At 38.7% G+C, this 22,741-nt stretch overlaps 1 protein-coding gene across 1 annotated transcript in view; it reads left to right on the top strand.

Annotated features, from left to right (window-relative positions):
- SLC25A20 (solute carrier family 25 member 20) overlaps positions 1-22,741 on the top strand; it is a 43,253-nt gene that overhangs the window by 1,402 nt on the left and 19,110 nt on the right. Inside the window, exons 2-3 of the mRNA XM_074197890.1 lie at positions 17,197-17,289; positions 21,716-21,843. Of these exons, the coding sequence (XP_074053991.1) occupies positions 17,197-17,289; positions 21,716-21,843 (221 nt within the window). The remainder of the gene's footprint in view (positions 1-17,196; positions 17,290-21,715; positions 21,844-22,741) is intronic.

Raw genomic sequence — 22,741 nt, 5'->3', positions numbered from 1 at the left:
ACCTTCTCAGAGCCCCTTGTGGATAGCAGTTTTCCCATTTCCATATCATACTCTTGGTAACTTTCTGATAGAATATTGTATATTGTAGTTATATTCCCCTTTACCTTCTCAGTATGCTATGAGATTCATGAAAACAGAGACTGAATCATCTAAATTTGGTTTCACCCCCTGCATCTAGCATAGCACTAGGGACATTATAAATATTTGTGGAATGAATGAATGAATGGAAGAAAAAGCAGTAGGAGTTTGTGATCCTTAGAATCCCAGATCTTGCAAAGATAAAAATGGCATTTGAGAATTTTCATGCTCTGTAACAGAGGTTTCAAACTCATGACAAGTAAAACTGAGCCAGTTGAAAATATAATTGAGAGGGGCAGCTAGGTAGCCCAATGGATAGAGCACCAGCCCTGGAGTCAGGAGGACCTGAGTTCAAATGTGACCTCAGACACTTTATAATTACCAAGCTGCGTGGCCCTGGGCAAGCCACTTAACCCCGTTGCCTTGCAAAAACTAAAAAAAACAAGGAAAAAAGAAAATATAATTGCGAAATGTTTTACAAAATAAATAAAAATACAATACAATATACATAATGTTAATTTTGTATTTTTCAATATGTGGGTCTCCGGGATCTGTTTCTACTTGACCTTATCACTACTGTTCTAAATATATTGTGATTGTTGAGAGTTTCCTGGTGTAGGGATAGAGACTATAATAATACCAGATGTAGAAGAGTGAGTACAGACCTCACCCCAGAATTATATTATGTGGAGTAGTGAACACCTTTTATTAGATCAGGAAAGTTGGTATTATTTCTATTAGTTAGAAACTTATGAGACAGTTCAGTAATATTTCCTTTAAGGGATCAACAGGTGGCACAGTTGAATTTAACCTCAGACACTTGACACTAGCTGTTTGACCCTGGGTAAGTCATTTAATCCTTATTGCCTTGCTCTCCCCCCAAAAAAAAATTAGTTTTCTTTATCTTCATCCATAGAAGAAATGTATTCTAATGAAGTGCTATAGCTTGTGATTTTAAGACTGTTTCACTTTAACCTTAGCCTAGCAAAGGCCAGCCTCTTGTAATCTGGACTCATTGAATCATTTTTGTGTCATTTTGTATTATTTTTCTTGATAATCCTGTTTTATAGCTTTGAGGGTAAGGGATTAAGTCAGACAAATGGAGGTGTCAAAGTCTGGAAAGAGCTAAAATCAAAGAGTTTGCAAATCCCATTCAAGACTATTTGTTTGACTGTTAAAATCTTACTCAGAAATGAACTAAGAAAGGAAATCAAGGTTAATTCAAATTCACAAGCATTTATTAAGCTTGTGCTAAGCACTTTGCTATGATAAAATTCGTTGAATTTACTAATTCAGTTATCAACTTTTTTTTAAGCATCTTCTTTTGGAGCTTGGCACTGGATCAGATAGAAAGTAAATAGTAAATATCCTTACCCTCATTAACTTTGTAGTTGAAACATAATTATTCTATTGCACAAGTGAATCTAAAATTGCAAAACAAGTTGCTTGGTAAAGTCTCGGGGCAAGGAAATGAAGATGAGTGAGATCAAAAAATTTCTTGGTATAGGTAGCTATGGGCTTTGCAGAATGGGTAGAAATTTAATAAAAAGGAAAGGAAGATATTCTAGGGAGGGTGTGAGAGGGAGTATCAAAGAGGATCTTATTTTACCTGGAACCTGTATAAATCTGGAAAGATAAAATGGATTCAGATTATGGAGAGCTTTGAATGCCAGGCTAATGAATTTGTATTTTATCATCCAATAGGCAATTGGGAGAAGTCCCTAGAAAGGTTTTGAGCAGAGGATTTGACTAGCATTCTATTAAGGATAGATTAGACAGGGGAAGAGATAATGGATGACAAGTGTTACTAGTGATGGCTCAGTGCTTAGAGAAAGTTGGTCAGGTATTCTATAAATGCTAGGTTAAGGAGAGATAGAATAGAGACATGAGGATATATATTAGGGGATGCTGTGCATGAAAGTTTGCCTTCTTTAGCTATTTTGAAAACATTTTTCCTTTTCTGCTATAGGAAGTATCTTTTAGTTTGAAAACCACCTTCCTTATAGCCATCCATTGTGTTTAATGCCTTTAAATGAGTTCAGTAATATTTTTTTTCAATTTAACAGTTTTAAAATTTTCCCATCCTATACGGACCTAATGAATGAATTCATAAAAACATTGTGTCCCTCTTGATTAATATTATTTTTCAGGACTGATCTTAGGTGGTATGTATCCACCTAAGTGGTTTATCCACTTTTTGATAGTGTGACCTTTGACAAGTCACTAAATCTCTCTTTGATTTTGTTCCTTGTTTTGAAAAATGGAGTTGTAATGGTACCTACCTCCTGGGTTGTTGTGAGGATCAGATGCAATGATATTTGTAAAGTGCTTCAAACCATGGCTGGCACAGAATTAGAACTGCATAAATTCTTTTCCTTCCCTCTCCCCACTAATCTCTAACTGAAATCTGGCATTTCCTTTCATTATCCTGATAAGGGATCTATAGACTTCATCAAACTGTCAAAAGGAGTACATTAGAAAAAAAGAGTTTAAGGATCCCTGTTTTAAATATTTGGATTTCTTCATCTTTTCTTCAGTCTCACAGGAAGAAGTGACCTTTCTCTTTGTAAACGAAGAAGTCTTATGGACCTTTGTTTCTTCTATCTCATTCATATTACTATTACTCCTTGACTTTGCTACATCTTTTTTTTTCACTTTATTTTAAAAAGTAAATGCTTTATTAAAAACATAACACTGACCATCAGTTTAACCAACTGGACTTATTTAGTAGCTATTTATATTTGAAGTAATAAATTTTTTTCAGTAGCTATAGCAAAACTTCTTCAGTTCTCTTTAAGTCCCATCAGGATTCTTCATTCCTTCTCATTTACTTTTTTTTTTAAAGATTTTTGCAAGGCAATGGGGTTAAGTGGCTTGCCCAAGGCCACACAGCTAAGTAAGTATTATGTGTCTGAGGCTGGATTTAAAGTTAAGTCCCCCAGACTCCAGGGTCAGTGCTTTATCTTCTGCACCATTTAGCTGCCCCCAAAAGTTTTAACAGTTGTACTGTTTAAGAACAGTATCTTCAGATGGAGTGGGGAAAGCAAGTATTTCAAAGATCATTCATGCCCACAATGAAATAGGATCAGTCTCAGAGAGGCACAAAAGAAGGTGTAGTCAAAATGTGGTAAAAAAATAAGCAATAACACTGAGACATGACAAACTACTGCTTCAAAATAGCCTAATTCTCAGGAAAAAAACAAAGACTTTCAGAGACCTTTCAGTTGAGGGAGTTATTAGTTTTTCTTCTCTATTGTGACTTAGACATCTTTTTTTTTGGGGGGGGGGCCAAGGCAATAGGGTTAAGTGACTTGCCCCAAGGCCACACGGCTAGGTAATTATTAAGTGTCTGAGGCTATATTTATAACTGAGGTCCTTCTGACTCCAGGACTTTGTTCTCTCCACAGCGCCACCTAGCTGCTCATGTGACTTAGACATCTTAAAGTTGTAAGAATGTTAAAAGATCAGGTAAAAACTGTTTAATCATTACAATGAAATAAAACTGGAGCAGGACAATACAAAGACTGGCATACTGAAGATTGGAAAAAAGTAATTTTGCTAATGGAACTTGATTTTTAATTCACGACATGTCCACGTGAGTCTGTAAGTCTGAACATCTTCAGTGGCCTGTAAAATAGCCATCCAAAAAAAAGGTTTGGGGTTTGTTTTTTTAAATTTTAGTAGTCCTGCATTAGTATAAAAACTTGCAGTGGAAGGAGGTACAGCAACTTTGGAGATATACCTATTGTCATGATTTATATGGCCTATTTAAGAGGGCCTCTTGGAAGTATGGAGGAACAGTATTATCCATTTGTTGGAAACTATATTCCTGGAAGACCAACTAGCACTAGAGGGACATTATTGGATTTGTAGGACTACTGCCTATACCCAGTTGTCCAAAGAGTTGGTCTGGGAGTTGTTATCTAGACTTAAGGGCCTACTACCTGGGCACAGGATGGGACTTGGGGCTATAGAACCCCAATTTATATCCTGAATAGGCTAATAAGACTCCAAGCTATGGTTGAAATAATTACCAATCAAACAGCTAGGGTCTTGGACTTGCTGACTGCCCAAGCCATACAAACAAAAGAGGTGATTATTCAACATAGATTGATAATAGACTACCTGTTGGCCAAGGAAGGAGGAGTCTAGTAAACTGAACTTGTCAAGCTGCTGCCTAAAGATAGAAGACAATGGGCAGGTGGTAAAGAAGATAACCAAGGATATTAGGAAGTTGGCACATGTTCCAGTTCAAACCTGGACAAGTCCATTTAGTACCTCTTGGATGAATTAGTTTACTGGTTCATGGTCGAAATAGTTACTGGGTATCTTACTATTGACCCTAAGTGGAATAATCCTATTAGCCATATGTGTCTCCCATATATGATCCAGTTAATAACTCAAATAGTACAAAATTCTATCAGCAAATTAGTACAGCTCTAATAAGGAAGAGGTAAAGGTATCGATAAGGAAAGTCAGTAGTCCTATCAAGGATGAGGATTGTGAATTAATATGAGGAAGACACTGCTGATGAAGTGTGAGAACCAAGTTGTTATTAAAAAGAAAAGGGGGGTGAGTTGTGAGGAATGTAGGGTTTTCACTGGGTGTAGAGAGGAGCCCTTAGGGAATTCATTACAAAGGGGGAATGGCCCAGCCAATCACAAAACTAGGAGAGTTTTCCTAATCTCATTCCAGGTATAGCATACCCCAAACTGGTTCTCAACTGGTCAAGAGTGACCTAGAGCCGATCGGGGCAGCTAGGTGGCGATTGGGGCGGCTAGGTGGCGGTAGTGGATAAAGCACCGGCCTTGGAGTCAGGAGTACCTGGGTTCAAATCAGGTCTCAGACACTTAATAATTACCTAGCCGTGTGACCTTGGGCAAGCCACTTAACCCCGTTTGCCTTGCAAAAATCTTAAAAAAAAAAGAGTGACCTAGAGGTCTTTTTTTTAGGTTTTTTTTTTTTTTGCAAGGCAAACGGGGTTAAGTGGCTTGCCCAAGGCCACACAGCTAGGTAATTATTAAGTGTCTGAGACCGGATTTGAACCCAGGTACTCCTGACTCCAAGGCCGGTGCTTTATCCACTGTGCCACCTAGCTGCCCCATAGAGGTCTTAACCTAATGCAACTGAGTCTGTGCAATTAGGTAATTGAATATTAACCCACACACCCTCTGTGATGATTGGGGTTCATTAACATATCATATGATGTGGGGGGGATCATATTAGGGGCATGTCATGGAATGGGTGGACCTCTTAGATTATAACTCAAACTTGTGAGAGCCTATCAGAATCCAAGAGGGAGGGGAAAGAGTTTCTGAAGACCATAAATTACCTGAAATTTTAACACCAGTTCGTGCCTCATGTCCAGGTGAGGTACCGGTACCTTGTAAGGTGTATCATGGAAGGTTCATGAATAAAATGTACAATTTTCTCTCACTCATAAAAAAAAATTTAGTAGTCCTTGGAGATACTGTTTGAGGGAATGATGAATTCTTGTAAAATATTTATATACTGAGAAGTGGAATTGTTTTGGAATGACAGATATTCCCAAGTGGAGATAGATTATGACCTTGTACCGTGCCACATATCACAAAAGAGTCAGCAGTATATTTAAGAGATGAAGATGAGTAGGCTTTAATAATATCTAGGAACTTGTCTGATTAATAATACCATTGAAAACTTATAATCAGGGCTAGAATTGGAAAAATGCTTTTGTTCAAGATTTTCTTGAGAATATTCACATGTAATAGAACTGTCATTTCATGTTAAAGAATTAAATGTGCCAAAACCTTTAGAATTCCCTGCCAAATCACACAAGTGAGGATAGTGATGCGCATTAAGTTTTTCAAAGCTTTGGGCAGCTAGGTGGCGCAGTGGCTAGAGCACTGGCCTTGGAGTCAGGAGGATGGGAATTCTTTTTTTTTTTAAGGTTTTTGTAAGGCGAATGGGGTTAAGTGGCTTGCCCAAGGCCACATGGCTAGGTAATTATTAAGTGTCTGAGACCGGATTTGAACCCAGGTACTCCTGACTCCAGGGCCGGTGCTTTATCCACTATGCCACCTAGCCACCCCAAGGATGGGAATTCTAATGTGGCCTCAGATTCTTCCTAGCTGTGTGACCTTGGGAAAATCACTTAATCCTGATTGCCTCGAATCCAGGGCTGTCTCTAGTCATCCTGATTCCTATCTGGCCACTGGACCCAGATGACTTTGGAGGAGAAAGTGAAACTGGTGACCTAGCACAGCACCTCCCTCACTCAAATTCAACTCATCGTGTGCTTGTCATGGTATCACCTCCTTGATGCCATGGTCTTCTTTGAAAATGAAGGAGAAACCTTTTTAAAAGTCTATAGTTGTGTTTAAGAAGAGATCACTTCTGTATTAGGACACAATCCAGGCAGACTTTCTATAAAGACTGAGCTTAACCCAATAGGGTGGGGAAGATATTTAAATAGCTGCAGGGGAATAGGCAGTCTTTGGGGATAATGGAACAGCCTGAGTGCAAATAGAGAAGTCAGAAGATGTAGCCTTTTTGAGAAACTCTGAGGGATGATAACTCACATTTATAAGGCATTTTAAGTCTCTGCCTCTACTTCCTCCCCACCTCCCCCCCAGCAGGAACTGTTTTGTTTTTCACTTTGTATTCCTAGTGACTAGCCTAATGTCTGACACATAGTGGGCTGTTAATAAATATTTAATAACAGCTAACATTTATATAGTGCTTCCTATGTGAGAGGCACTATGTGAATTGCTTTACAGTTAAGATGTTATTTGATTGTCACAGCAACCCTGGAAGGTGGAAGCTATATTACTTTCATTTCACAGATGAAGAAAATGAGGCCCATGGAGGTTAAGTAAGTGATTTGCCTAGGCTCACTCAGTTAATAAGAGACTGAGTCTGGATTTGAAGTCACGGCTTCCAGATTCCAGATCAAGCTCTTTTCCCACTTAGCTACTGCTTCTCCCGTAGATACCATATCCTCTCTCCTATGTCTTGACACACAGAGCCAGGAGGTTCTGTGGAGGAGAAATCATTACTATTTTTGCACTCTCCTGCCAGTGTCAGTCTGTGAACTTTTTCTCCTTTTCCTCCTTCCATATCACTCTTCTAGATTCTTCATGTCATGATATACCAGTTTGCAAGACTTTCTCTTTTTTTTTTCCAGTTTAAAACCTGACTCACCGTCTTATACTTCACTCCTTCCCCTCATTTCCTGCCTGAGTAGATAGATCAGTATACATGATGATTTCACTCCCCCAATTTATTAGATTAAACTCTACATCTTTGCTTTATCTTACTTCTCTGCCTCAACAGAGGAGGGAAATAGGTTTCATTATCTGTTTCTCCTCCCAAGATTGGTTATAATCCTCTTGCTCTTTTATAATTGACTGTTTCCTTCACCACCATATCCATTCCTCCAAGTCCCTTATAATCCTCTTCCCTTTCTCATGAGAGGACATTGCTTTCTGCTTTATTGAAAAAGTTAAGGCCAGTTATCAGGAGCTTCCTCATTTCTTCTACGCTTCTATCTCAAAACTGTATCAATTCCCATTCTTTCCTTTTCACTTTGCTTTAGTTCCTTTTTTTTAGGTTTTGGGGGTTTTTTTTTTGCAAGGCAAATGGGGTTAAGTGGCTTGCCCAAGGCCACACGGCTAGGTAAATTATTAAGTGTCTGAGACTGGATTTGAACCCAGGTACTCCTGACTCCAGGGCCGGTGCTTTATCCACTGCGCCACCTAGTCACCCCTTTTTGCTTTAGTTTCTAAGGAATAATTGCCCCTTTTTGTCAAAGACAATCCCCTTCCTTTAGATTTTTCCCCCCATCCTTTCGTATCTTTTCTGGTGAGTACCCTGTTGGTCATTCCCTCCTTTATCTACTGGTTCTGTCTTTTGAGAAACCTTTCGATCCCTTTCTTACACTCTGCCATCTTCTCTTCTCATCTGAATTATTGTAATAATTTCTTCTTTGCTTTCTCTCTTCCTTTTCCAAGCCATCCTCCATATAACTGCCAAAATCATCTTTTCAAAATGGTTCTTATCATGTTCCTCCCCTACTCAGAAACTTTCTGGGCTTTTCTTCTTGTCTGTAGGATAAAGTGCAAGCTATTCAAATTAACATTAAGGCCTTCCTTAAAGTTTCTTTTCCAGCCTTATTTCATTAGTTTAAATAATTAAAGCATTTTCATCTATATTCATTTTAAGACTAGGTCTCTCTATCTTACCCAGGCTGAAAGTACATGAGTCATTTATGACCCTGATTGCATTATTTGTGAACTTTTGGAGTTTTCATCTTCTCCGTTTCTGACCTAGGGTTGTTTTACACTCAGTTGGCTGCCTATTCAGACCCAATACCCCTTTCTGATGGCTGACCACATGGAGGCAGTACTTTCAAATGACTCACTAGCTTTAGCTTTCCCATTAGTGGGGAATTACAGGCTTGAGCCACCAATGCACCAATGATTAAACATTTACTGTTCATCAGATTCTGTGCTAACTGCTGGAGCTACAAATCAGTGCATCAAGACAGAACTTAGTCTTAAGGAGGTTATGTTCTGATGGGGGAAGACAATATTTAAAGGGGAGCTAGAAGGCAATGGGTGGGCTCTATGAGTGATAGTAGGGAGTAGAGCTGAAATGACTTGAGTTCCTATCAAGATTAGCCATTGGTCCCACAGGTCTGGTCCATGTTACTGGGGAGAAGGTTGAAGGAATAGTTTGAGAAGATAATGCCTAGGGGCAGTTAGATGGTACAGTGGATAGAGCACTGGCCCTGAAGTCAGGAAGACCTGAGTTCAAGTGTGATCTTAGACACATAATAATTACCTAACTGTGTGACCTTGGGCAAGTCACTTAACCCCACTACCTTACCATTAAAAAAAAAAGACTAATGAGGAGACAATGCCTGACCTGAAATGGAGATCTGCCACAGTTAGGCAGGAGCTCACTTGCAAAGACAATTCAGATGACCCATGGGGAGGAGGAGTTAGATGGTGGTAGGAGTGGAGAAGACATGGTTTGGAGGGTTTCCCCCTCTACAGTCTATTCTCCACACATCTGCCAAATGGATATTCCTTTTTTTTGGTTTCATTTTTTAATTTATTTAAGGCAATAGGGTTAAGTGACTTGCCCAAGGTCACATAGCTAGGTAATTATTAAGTGTCTGAGGTTGGATTTGAACTCAGATACTCCTGACTCTGGGACCAGTGCTCTTTCCACTTCACCACTAGCTGCCCCCCAAATGAATATTCCTAAAGCACAGCTCTGACCATGTCACTTCTAGCTTTGAGAAGTTTCTGGGGCTCCCAGGGTGATTAAGACAAAATAAGCTCCAGACATTTAAAGCCTTGGGAATTTTGGCTCTGACCTCTTCCATCTGATTGATGATAGTCAACCAGAACTGCATGCTGTTCCTTGGATATACCATGTCCAAGCTGTCTCTAATTCCTACAAGGTACCTCATCTTCATTCTGGCTTAGCCCTTTTCAAAACTGAATTTGGGCTTCCTTTCCCCAGCTGTTTTGTGCCCCTCCTTATCTATAATTTATTTTGTATCTCCAGTAGCTTAAATTGATTTGTGAATAGGTAGAATATAAATAGTAAACTCCTTGAGGGAAGGATCTGTCTCATTTTAAAATTTATATGTTTATATCCCCAGGACCTAGCATAGCACATATTACATGGCTATCACTTCAAAAATGCTTGTTGATTGGAAATCTTTGCATCATTTGTATCTCTACAGTTGAATATAATGTCCTTTTTTTCTTTGAACCTTCAGGATTTAGCATAGTGCCTTGCAGTAGTAGTAAGTTGCTTATATGTTTGTTGTTGAATTCAATATTCTTTCTTCACAATAACCCTGTGGATTAGTACAAATGTAAATGATGTGACTGTGAGTAATCCAGAACTCCTTAACAAGGTGAAAAGACAGACCTTAGTTTGGGATTTCCATTATGCATCTTTGATTGGTGATCACTTCTCTGATTGAGGTGGGGAGATCTTGTACAAATACAAATAATGTTTTTTTATACATTACTAAAATATTCTTGTTTAAGAGTAAACATAATACCCCTTCCCCCCCAAAAATATAGACCCTGCATGAGCAATAAAGTAAAGGGGAGAGAAAAAAATTAAAATTAAAAAAATAATAATAACAATAATTGAAGGTATGACCAGGTGGCACAGTGGACGGAGCACCAGCCCTGGAGCCAGGAGCACCCGAGTCCAAATCCAGCCCCAACAATCACCCAGCTGTGTGACCCCATGCAAGCTGCCCTAACCCCATTGCCCTGCAAAAACAAATAAAAATAAAAGACCCAAAATAAAATAAAATAGTAATAATAATAGTAGGGGCAGCTGGGTAGCAGACAGAGCACTGACCCTTGAGCCAGGAGCACCCAGGTCCAAATCCAGCCTCTCACCTAGCTGGTCACCCAGGCCGGTCACCCAGCCCCATTTGCCCTGCAACCCCCCCAAAAAAATAATAATAATAATGAATGTGCTTCAGTCTGTATTCCAACACCACCAGCTCTGTTGTGGGTGGACCACATTCTTTATGATAAATCCATCACAAAATTTACTTCCATATTTTTCCAGCATTGCTATTGCTGATAGCAACTTGAGGTGGGGAGATCTTAAGAAGGCTGCAGTAGGAAAATTATAGGTTTCTCATTTTCCCCTTTATTGGGTTGGTTCCTCCCTATGATGCCCCAGACCCAGGGATGATAGTTGTGGAGGGGCCAAGGAAATAACAGCATCAAAGTAACAAGAGTTCCTGAACTTCAAATTACTTATGTTGATTGATTTCCCTACTCTGTTAATACATTAAGGGCAGTTAGGAGTTCACTGTAGCAACCTTCAATTTGTCTTGCTTCTCTGATTGTCCAAACCACAGGGTGGTGCTGTTGAGGAGGAAGGTGGGATTCATTGGAGAGGGAGAACTATTTATGATCTAATGTGAATCCCTTATATGTTGATTTGCCCCAACATGAAGGCCAAAGCATGCTTTAATTTTTAACCTTGTTAAAGAGACTCTGGTTACACATTTTACTCTTGAACTAACTACTTTATAGGGTTGCCATAGGATTTATCTTTTCTATGGGGTGAGATAAAGATTGCTTTCTATCTCAAATTGTTACCTGGGTATGTGCACAGAGGTGGAGGGCCCCTTTTTTTTTTAGGTTTTTTTTTTTTGGCAAGGCAAATGGGGTTAAGTGGCTTGCCCAAGGCCATACAGCTGGGTAATTATGAGGTGTCTGAGGTCAGATTTGAACTCAGGTACTCCTGACTCACCACCTAGCTACCCCTGGAGGGCCCTTTTTACTAATATTTATAGAGACCTAGGTATAACTTCTTTTCTGAAGTTCTCAGGGGCAGCTGTAGGCACAAACATTAATCATAACTTTGTGGTACCCTCCTCTTACTCCCCTAGCCATCAAACTTAGTCTTGTAATCCCAGAGTTTTGGATGCCAGGCCACAGGATATAAAGTAATTATGAATTCCATTTTTTTTGTTTCTGTGATGAACTTGACAAGCACAAATACTTTTATATATAAAGAACAGAAAAAAGAAGACTTTATATAGAAACTGTATATTATACAGAAACTGTATATTATATACACAATGGTTTGCTTTTAAAGTAAAAATAAATTTAACCCAAAAAACACTTGCTTATCTCTGTCCCTTTCTGAATTTCCTTCTGTTCTTTTTTTTTTTTTTTTGGAGGGGAGGGCATTGTGAGGCAAAGGGGTTAAGTGACTTTGCCTGAGGTCACAAAGTTAGTATGTATCGAGTCTGAAGCCAAATTTGAACTCATGTTCTCCTGATTCTAGGACCAGTGCTCTGTCAACTGCCACCTAGCTGCCTCCTTCTGCTTTTTTCTATGCATTTTTAAAGTGTCATTGATGCTCTTTGACATCACTAGTCCTCTTTCAGAAAAAAACCCTCCCTTATAACAGATAGGTATAGTCAAGCCATACACTGATCATGTCTGAAGTCACAGGGTTGTTGTGAAAGTCAAAATATATAAAATATTTTAGAAACTTCAGAAGAGATATATACTATTCTTTTTGAGGCTGCTAAGTGGCACAGTGAACTGTATTAGAACTCAGTTACTGTAGACCTGAGCATGAAGTGCTGTACTTAACTGTGTGACCTTAAGTCACTTTAACATTGCTCAGTCTCAGTTTCCTTATCTGTAGAATGGGTATAATAGCACCCATCTCATGTGATTGTTGCGAACACCACATAACTTTTTTTTTCCTTAGTTTTTTGCGAGGCAAATGGGGTTAAGTGGCTTGCCCAAGGCCACACAGCTAGGTAATTACTATGTGTCTGAGGCTGGATTTGAACTCAGGTACTCCTGACTCCAGGGCCAGTGCTCTATCCACTGCGCCACCTAGCCACCCCACCATATAACATTTAACATGATTTGTAAACCTTTAAGTCCATTGTAAATGCTGGCTGTCATTATTAGTAATAATAATAATTAGAGGTCTTGTGATATGATCATTCTGTTGTCATATTAATAATTCTATTTATGCTCACTTCACATGCTATTTTAGTTCATACAAGTCTCAGGTTTCTATGAATTCATCCCTTTTCTCATTTCTTACATGAAAATAATGTTATATGATAATTTATTTGTTTTTCCTTCTTGATTTGTATCTCCTTTTTTTTCTTATTTGTTAAAACAAAAAGTGATGCTACAGATGTTTTTGCACATGTGAATTGTTCTTCTTGGAGTCTGTCTAGTAGAAGTATCCCTTGGGCACAGTATACTCAGATTAGTAACTTTTTGGTTACACTTCTAAATTACTTTGTAGAATAGTTGGATTAAGTCATAGTTCCACCTGCAGAAAATTAGTGTGCCTTTCCTCCTCCTACACACTGACAGTGATTGTCATTTTTCATTTTTGTCATCTTTGTCAATCTGACAGGTATGAGGTAAATTCAGACTTGTTTTAATTTATTGTGGGTTTTTTTTTTTAGTAATATTTAAAATTTTTCTCTTGTGGATGTTTATAACATTTCTTCTTTTGGGAACATGCTATATGAATCCTTTGATCCTTTATCTTTTGGAGAACATTCTGATCTTAAGAGAAAGAAACTAAGGCCCCATAAGTTGTTACTTGACATAACAGTCATGTGGCTTCTAAGTGGCAGAGCCAGAATTTGAATCCAGGTTTTCTGAATCCAAGTCCAAACCTCTTGTTATACCACTTTGTTTATGTTAAGTACAGTAACACCTTTGACTAGATGACTGACTAAATGAAGCTGGGCTAAATGTGCTGGGGATACTAATAGAGTCTTCTCCCAAGGAACTCATTCTCATGGGGAAAATAACATATTTAGAAGGTTTCAGATGCAAATCAAATGGAACAGAGTTTGATCTCCTCTGGTATAGAGACTTTGAGGCTTAATGTTCAGCACTACTGACTGTTTAGGAGTGTGAGAGGAAGTGAGGGGACAGAGAACATCTAGAAGATGGTAATTTGAGGGCCTAAGGTAGGGGAGATAAAGCAATGAATAAAAAATGAAAGGTAGAATAGTATAATAGAGTATACTTTTTGTCACTGTGTACAATCCATATTTTACTTGAGAATTATAGATCTGACATCTTGGAATCAAGGTCTGAAAGTAATTAAAATGGAAGGTGACCCAAAGTGTAGCGGGAAGTCATCTTGTAGGCATAAGCAGAAGACAGCACATTTACTAACAATAACTTGAAACCAAGAAATGGTTTAAAAAACATCATTGAAGACTTGTCCAACCAAAAGAAAAAAGTGTTTGCCAGAAGGAGAGATGCACAACCTGAGTGCTGATACCCATGAAATAACATAGACACAGGGGAAGGTGTTTAACTCATTTGTTCTTTCTTTCTTCTTCCTTCCTGCCTTCCTTCCTTCCTTCCTTCCTTCCTTCCTTCCTTCCTTCCTTCCTTCCTTCCTTCCTTCCTTCCTTCCTTCCTTCCTTCCTTCCTTCCTTCCTTCCTCTCTTCCTCTCTTTCTTCACAATGGGGTTAGGAGATTTGTCCAAGTCACATAACTAGGTAATCATTAAGTGTTCGAGGTCACATTTGAGCTCAGGTCTTCCCGACTCCAGGGTCAGCGCTCTACTGTGCCACCTAGCTGCCCCCAGCTAGTCCTTTCCGAAGAGTTTATATAAACAAGAATATGCAGGATGAGAAGGTAAATGGGGAAATAAAAGGACTGACATTGATAGAGAATTATAGGTTTTGCAAAGTACTTTTTATGTAACATTTCATTCTTGGAACATTCCCAGGAAATAGAGATTGTTTCTATCAACCCCAGTTTATAGATGAGAAAAACTGGAGCTCATCTGATGTCTAATTTGGAATTTGTTTTTTTGTTGGTTTTTTTTTGTTTGTTTTAGGTTGTGTTTTTTTTTTTTGCTAGGCAATGGGGTTAAGTGGCTTGCCCAAGGCCACACAGCTAGGTAATTATTAAGTGTCTGAGACCGGATTTGAACCCAGGTACTCCTGACTCCAGGGCCAGTGCTTTATCCACTGCGCCACCTAGCCATCCCTACTGTGCCACCTAGCCGCCCCTACTGTGCCACCTAGCTGCCCCCTAATTTGGAATTTGAATCCACATCTCTCCTGATGTTCAATGCAGCCTTCTTTCCACTACATTGTACCATAGAATTCTGATGGATGGAGCACTCCCCTCCCCCAAAATGTTGAGACCATAGATCCATAATGGGAAATTATGGTAACAGAAGCAAAATAACCCCTACCTTCAAGTATTGGGAGGAAACATATACACTTTTTTTTTTTTAAGATTTTTGCAAGGCAAGTGGAGTTAAGTGGCTTGCCCAAGGCCACATAGCTAGATAATTATTAAGCACCTGTGGTCAAATTTGAAGGTACTCCTGACTCCAGGGCCAGTGCTCTATCCACTGCGCCACCTAGCTACCCCACATATACACTTCTAAGCACACATCAAAGATATAGAAGATACATAGAGTAATTTGGAGACAAGACTCTTAGTAAATTGATGAATTAAAGGAGTGTTCTTGTAGCAGGTGGTGCTTAAGCTGAGTTTTAAGGGAAATGAAGAATTCTCAGAGCCAAGGTCTTAAAGAAAGTACATTCTAGCCCTTAGGAGTCAGCAGGTACAAAGACATGGTAGGTGAAGTCTGTGCCCTGTAGGAGGAAAAGAGGTGGTGGATATAATGCTGACTTATCTCTAATGAGGCTACAAATGTTGATTGAAGTGACTGTAAAAGGTTTTAAATGCTGAAGGTAGTAAGGAATCAGTGGGATTTATTGAGTTAGGGGAGTGGCCTAATCAAACATGCCCAGAGATGTTCTGTGGAGGCAGAAATAGCTAGATTGATAAATGATGAGTATGTGAGGTGAGGAAGAATAAGGAGGGGGGAGAAAAGGTAGGGGAGAAAATGTGTATCTGCATGCCTAGAAAGAATAAGGACATTTTAAAGAAAAATGAGTGTTGGGAATAGAGAATGTATATTATTTTGGATGTGATGAGTCTGAGGTATTCATTAGGTATGAGTAATCCGTCTCAATTTAATTTACTTGTTCTTTTTTTATCATTAGCTTTTCTTAAAGAGGCAGGTACCTTTTTCTTAGTCAATGTCATCCTGGCTCATTTGCTTTTTCTTATGCCTCTTTCAAAAAATCTTTTTTATTATTTTGAATTGTATTTTATTTTTTTAATTGCATGTAGAAACAATTTCTAACATTTTTTTAAATTTCGAGTTGCAAATTTTCTCTCTAAAACAACTCAATTTAATATAGAACATGTGTGTAAAATATACTTCCATATTGGTTATATTGTGAAAGAAGAAACAGACCAAAAAGAAAAAAAAGATGAATTAAAGTGAAAATAGTAAACTTTAGTCCATATTCAGACTCTATCAGTTCTCTCTCAGGTGTGGATATCATTTTCCATCATGAATCCTTTGGAATTGTCTTGGATAATTGTATTGATAAAAAGAACTATTCAAAGTTCTATTTCACTTTACTCTGCATCAGTTCATGTAAATCTTTCCAAGTTTTTCTGGAATCAGCTTGCTTGTCATTTCTTATAGCATAGTAGTATTTCCTTGCATTCATATATTATAATTTGTTTAACCTTTTCCAATTGATCGGCATTCCCTCAGTTTCCAATTCTTTGTGACTACCAAAAAAACTGCTATAAATATTTTCATACATGTGAGTCCTTTCCCCTCTTTTATGATGTTTGCGAGATGTAGACCTGGTATAACATAGCCCTTTGGGCATAGTTCTAAATTGTTCTCTAGATTGGTTGGATAGTTTACGCCACCAGTGCATAGTGTCATTAGTGTCCCAATTTTCCTACACCCTCTCCAACATTTATTATTTCTTTTTGTTTGTTTTTGTTTTTAGGTTTTTTGCAAGGCAAATGGGGTTAAGTGGCTTGCCCAAGGCCACACAGCTAGGTAATTATTAAGTGTCTAAGATTGGATTTGAACCCAGGTACTCCTGACTCCAGGGCTGGTGCTTTATCCACTGTGCTACCTAGCCGCCCCCAACATTTATTATTTCAACAGGCAAAGTTAAACCCCAAAATTAGAGGGCCATGAATGTCAGAGTAAGGATTGTGGACATGATTTGCTGAACAGTAGGAAAGATATTATATATATTCTTAAGCAGGGGAGTAACATGATGAAAATGATAATTTAGAAAGATGAGTCTGGGCCTTGATTGGCTATGAAACAGAAAGTCAAGGGTACTCTTTTGGGAAGACCCACAGAGAGAGAAGGAATATGTCAGGAAAGTAGAAAAAATGCCAGAGAAGAATGGTAGAAAAGTCCAGTGTAGAGAGTTTCAAGAATGTGGCAAAAAAGCACAATGGACAATGACAGAGAAAAGATTGGATTTTTAAAGAAGAAAATTATTAGGATTTCATACATTTTCAGTAGGCTTGTAGGAATGGAAGCCAAAATCTAAGAGATTGAGAAATTTTGAGAAAATAAAAGTGTTAGATGTAGCTTCCATATTGAGAAAGTTTGACAGCACAAAGGAAAAAGATAAGAGTGAGTAGAAGATACAGGCAGTCAGCTCTGAGTAAATGAAAGTAAACTGCATTTTCACTTTTTTTTTCCCCCCACAGGTAAGGCTACAGACTCAGCCAAAGAACCTGCCAGGACAACCTCCTCTCTACTCTGGGACTTTTGATTGTTTCAAAAAGACACTTTTTCGAGAGGTAAGAGGCTTTCCATGGCCTCCTTTAGATAAGCAATCTTTTTTTATGTTTTTGTAGAGTAGGATGTTTTCTGTACTGTCTCTTCTTCTCTCCTTACCCTTCTTGTCTATTTATCTTTGACCAATGTAGCCATTATTTTGTAAGAATAAGCCAATCTTACCAAAATGACTCCCTTTTATGGGGTAAGTAGATCAAAAGTAGCCTCAAACTAAGATTAGGGAGTGGGAAAGGTTTTTAGGCTTGTGTTTAAATTATCTTTTAGTGACTACATTCCAAAGTTGCATATCAAGTTTATAAGAGAATGAGCTAATTGTTTTCCCTCCAACAGGTGCCCCCCCACCTTACCTCTTCCTTGCCTACCTTCTTCTATTCTTTTTTTTTTAAGATTTTTTTTGCAAGGCAAATGGGGTTAAGTGGCTTGCCCAAGGCCACACAGCTAGGTAATTATTAAGTGCACCTAGCAGCCCCTACCTTCTATTCTTGATTCTGGCTTTCTCTTTCACCCCTGCTGCCCAAATGTTCCCTCCAATGTTAACAAAGGTGGAAGAAAACAATTTAGGGAACACATTAGGGGCAGCTAGGTGGCGCAGTGGATAGAGCACCAGCCCTGGAGTCAGGAACACATTACCTGACACATTACATGGGACAGCATAAGAAACATCCCATAGGGGTGGCTAGGTGGCGCAGTGGATAAAGCACTGGCCCTGGAGTCAGGAGTACCTGGGTTCAAATCCGGGCTCAGACACTTAGTAATTGCCTAGCTGTATGGCCTTGGGCAAGCCACTTAACCCTGTCTGCCTTGCAAAAACCTAAAAAAAAAACAAAAAACATCCCATACCTGCAGTTCTTTTTTTAAAAAATTTATTTTATTTCTAATTCAGGAAACAAAACAAGCATTTCTATAACACTGTACAATAAATAAGATGATTGTATTATAAATCAACCTTGTACAACTTGCTATTCCTTCCAAATATATAACAAAATTATGTAAATTTTTTCCTCCCTTTTTATTTCTCCCCCCCCCCCCCAATACCATGCAGAAGAAAGGCACTATCTGTATTCACACCTATAGTTCTTTACCTTTTCAGTAATTGGGAAAGGAAGTCCATTTCCTCATTTCTTTTCTGGGACCATTATAATACCAGCACACTTCTCTTAAAACTACAGGAGATTGACTCAAGAACCTTGAAGTGTGTACACTGAAGTAGACAGTGAGTGTTTATAATTAGTGTCATAGGCATTTCTCAGCTGTTTCACATTCACTTAAGGTTGAGGAAGTGATTGGAAGATACATTTGTCACCTTATTTATTTTGGGATTATATATGTGTCTGTTGGGATTTTACAAGGATCTGCTGAGGGCAACTTTTTCTCTCCCTCCTGTAAGGAAGAGACTTGTTTGTCCAGTTCTTGCTAAGAAGTTTTCTCTTCCCAGTTACCCCCTCCCCCAAATCTCTATTTTTGTTTGGCACTGAAAGGTGAGTAATTGATATAAATGAAAAGAAAAAACAACACATTTAACATTGGTTGACTTAGTTGGTTTGAGAATGGATTGGAAAGAATGGTTCTTGAGAAGTAGGGAGTAAGTAGGAGGAGCTCTTTGTCACTGAGGGATATGGAAGGGAAACTGCCTTGGGGAGGGGAACCATATAAGGACACCAATAAATATAGGTGCCCTTCCTATTCAGAGGTGCTCCTTGTATGGGGTGGGGTTGAAGTGACCAAGATATAATCCACTGTTGCTATTTGCAGAGCCTGTTGATGGTTGCCACAGAGTTTCAAAGGCCACCGCAGTTCCTGAAATGACTGTGTATCATTTGAACCAGAAGAGGGACAGGGTTAGTGCAAAAATAGCTCCTGCAAACTTGACCCAAAGGAGATCCTTTGAAGATCATCAGCTAGTATTTGTTATATGCCCAGAGATACCTCATGTTGTGCTTTATAAATCAAGGACAACAAACTTAATTCCATCCTTCCAGGAGCTCTCATGTAGTAGTCTTAGTTACTCTTATGGCTCAGGGTTTGGGTTATGATTCCAAACTTTAAGATGACATTGGACTACATGGACTTTGGGAGCTTTGGTTTCTTGTCTATCCAGAAGACATGGTAATCCCTATCTTGTCAATCAGTCCATTTATAAGCATTCACAGGATTTTTGGGAAGCTTTAATAAAAGGACATCTAAATTTTTCACTAACTAAAAACATGATGTTTTGAAATTTTTAGGTGTAGCTAAAAATTCCATTTGTATATGGGACAAACAGATGTAAATACATAATTAAGTTCAATTCTAATTACAGTTTCTTATTAAGTCAAGTAAGTTAACATTCCTTTATTTGTTCTTTCATTAAGGTCATTCAGTGAGGAGATATTGAGCACTTTCTGACTACTAGCCAGTCTTGTGGGTTCTAGAAAGATATACAATGTTTATATAAATATTCAGTCTTTGCCCTTCTGCTGCTAATAGTCTAGTAGAAGGATGAAATAGAAATACAGAAGACTGGAACACACCATCTCTATCATTTTTGTTACAAGAGAAGTGCCTTAAAGAGATGCCAAATAAAGTGCTGGGGTCTGATCATCTCAGGAAAGACTTCCTTATGAAGGAACATTGCAGTTGAGCAGAGATGAGAAGAAATTCTGCAAGCAAAGGGAGAAGCATTAGTCAAGTCCCTGTGGAGGAGTACTTGGCAGGCACAGAAATACTCTGAGTAAAGGTCCTAGGGCAAGAAAACATAGGCTCTGTGTTCAGAGGGCAGAGAAGAGTTTAGCTAGGGGGAGAAATGGGAAGTAAGACCAGAAAGACTACATTGTTGGAGGGGTGTCATGCCAGGCAGAGGAATTTAAACTTTATTTTTTTAAAGAATGTTTTTATTTTATTTTTTCTTAATTATATGTAAAAACAATTTTTAACAATTGTTTATTATTTTTGAGTTTCAAATTCCTTCCCCTCCTTCTGTCTTCCCTCCCCTCTTTGAAAAGAAGGTAAGCACTTTGATATAGATTATTCATGTGCAGTCATGCAAAGCCTATTTCCTTATTAGCCCTCTTGTAAAAGAGAGCACAAACCAAGAAATAAAACAGCCCTGATAAAAATAAAGAACTTTATGTTTTAGGCAATGTGGAGTCACTGGAAGGTTTTGAGGAGGTTTAAGTAAACCTATGCTTGGAAAGGATATATCTATATTGTCAGTGACATGAAAGATGGATTGGAAATAGAAAGTAGAAAATGGGAAGGTTGATTAGGAAGCTCTTGCAATTGTTCGAATAGTTGGTGCTAGAGGCATATGACTGGTTTGGCCATTTTGGAGGTGAATGAAGTTGTGGAGCGTATCTTTCCCATCTGAGTCTCCCTGGCTGGTTCTGTACAAACAGGATTGCCTTTTGAATAGTATTTCATTTCTGACCTTTGTGTCTTAGTACATTCTAGCTTTCATGCCTTGTGTGCTGGCCTTTATTACTTCCACCTCTTGTCACCCTTAACTTTCTTCAGAGCTCAGGTCAAGAGCTGCCTTCCAGTGAGTGATCACCAAACCACTACTTGAAATCCTTAAAAGGAAGAGCTCACTACTTATTGAAATTGTCCATTCTGTTCTTTGGACAGCACTGAGTAGTAGGAAGATTTTTCTTAGGTCAAATTGAAATCTCCCTCCCTGTAACTTCTACCCATTGCTCTGAGTTGTACCCTCCAGGGTCAAGTAGAAGAACAAGTTCCCCCTTCCACATGATTCTGGCCTTCAGATACTTGGAGGTCACTTCCTTGTTCCAAATGATCTTCATGAAATGGCTTCCTACTTCTCTCATCATCCTGTTCTCCTTCTACTGCTTTTACTCAGTTTATCAGTGCCATTCATAGGATGTGCCATCCCAAAGTGGACAGATAATGCTCTGACTAGATCAGAGAACCTCAGAACACAGCCATGTTTTTCCCCTTCTTCCCTCCCTCCATTCCTCCCTTCCTTCTTCTCCCTTGAAACTTGCTTTCTATTAATACAAACTAGGATCACATTAAGTTTCTTGGCTTCCAAATCAACACCTGTGCTGGAGGGCTTAACCTGGGGAATGTCATACTGCATAGCAGAATAGAGACTAGACCTGTTAGATTCTTGCTCTCTGCCTTCTTTGCCAGGATGTCTGGTGAAGGAAAAAAGTGGAAAGTTAAAAGCTGTGGTCTTTTTCTCACAAAAATGCATGATGCAGTGGAATGAGTGGCAGATGTCGATGTGGAGGCCCTGGATTGAAATCCTGGTTCTTCCATTTACTACTTGTGTGACCTTGGGCAATTCACATGAACTCCATAAGCCTCAGTTTTCTCACCCAGAAGATGAGGAAGTTGGCCTACATGACTTTACTTTTAGAGCTCCCTTCCCATTCTCAGTTTAGAAATTAAAACACAGTGTCCATTGCTTGTTTGCACATTGTCTTTCAGGGTATTCGAGGTCTTTACCGAGGAATGGCTGCTCCCCTTGTTGGTTCTACACCCATGTTTGCTGTGTGCTTCTTTGGCTTTGGGTTGGGAAAAAGACTACAACAGAAGCATCCAGAAGATGTATTGAAGTAAGTTCTTCAGGCCCACTGCATTTGGCCCTGCTTTGAAGAAGAATCAAGACAGGGAGTGTGTTGTGGTCTTTTGTTAGTTGTTTGTTTTTAAAAGATATATTTGCTTTCTTGTTTCATTATTGGAAGCAGTGAGAGAAAAGAGTTTAGGCTAAAAACAGATTTTATGTAATAAAGTTCTGGATTACATATCTCATCCCTTCTTTTGCAGAACAGTGGGGCAATGTGAACCTTCAAAAGTCAAGAATAATCTACTTATAAGAAATACCTCATTGACTGGCATAGTTTGTCCCTGGATAATCTCTAGATAGGTTCGTGGACAAGGAATTAAGTTGCTTTGGAAAGCTTTGTCCAGAGGTATTGGTGTAGTGGGAAGAGTACTGATGTGGCCCGTGAAGACCTAGCTGTATTTGAATGGCTTTACTCTTTTATTCACTGCATGTGTAATCTTGTGTAAGTCCCTTAACCTCTCTAGGCCTCATTTTTCTTTAATGTAAAAGGAGGAAATAGACTTTGGTACAAAGATTTGCAAATTTGTGTGTGCACCAAGCATTTTCATTTGATGACTTAGAGAATAGAGTATGGGACTTGGAGTTAAGAGACCTGGGTTCAAATTGCTATCCAGACATATAGCAGCACTATGATAGTAGATAAATCATTTACCCTTACAGGTAAATAAGTTTCCTTATTTGTAAAATGGACCTACTTCCCACAAAGTTTTGCAGACTTTAAACTGCTATGTCAATACAAACTTATTAAGTCACTATAAGAAGAACTTTTGATCTTAAAGATTTCAACTTGTCTGTAAGTGATGATAGGATTATTGAATTGAATGAGACTCTGAGATATTAGGTGGTTTGGTCATGATTCACCTGACTAGTAAAAGGTAGAAGTCACA

Source organism: Macrotis lagotis, chromosome 8 (genome assembly GCF_037893015.1).
Source record: "Macrotis lagotis isolate mMagLag1 chromosome 8, bilby.v1.9.chrom.fasta, whole genome shotgun sequence".
Classification (NCBI taxonomy): Eukaryota; Metazoa; Chordata; class Mammalia; order Peramelemorphia; family Peramelidae; genus Macrotis; species Macrotis lagotis.
This window is presented reverse-complemented; position numbering and strand designations above follow the sequence as displayed.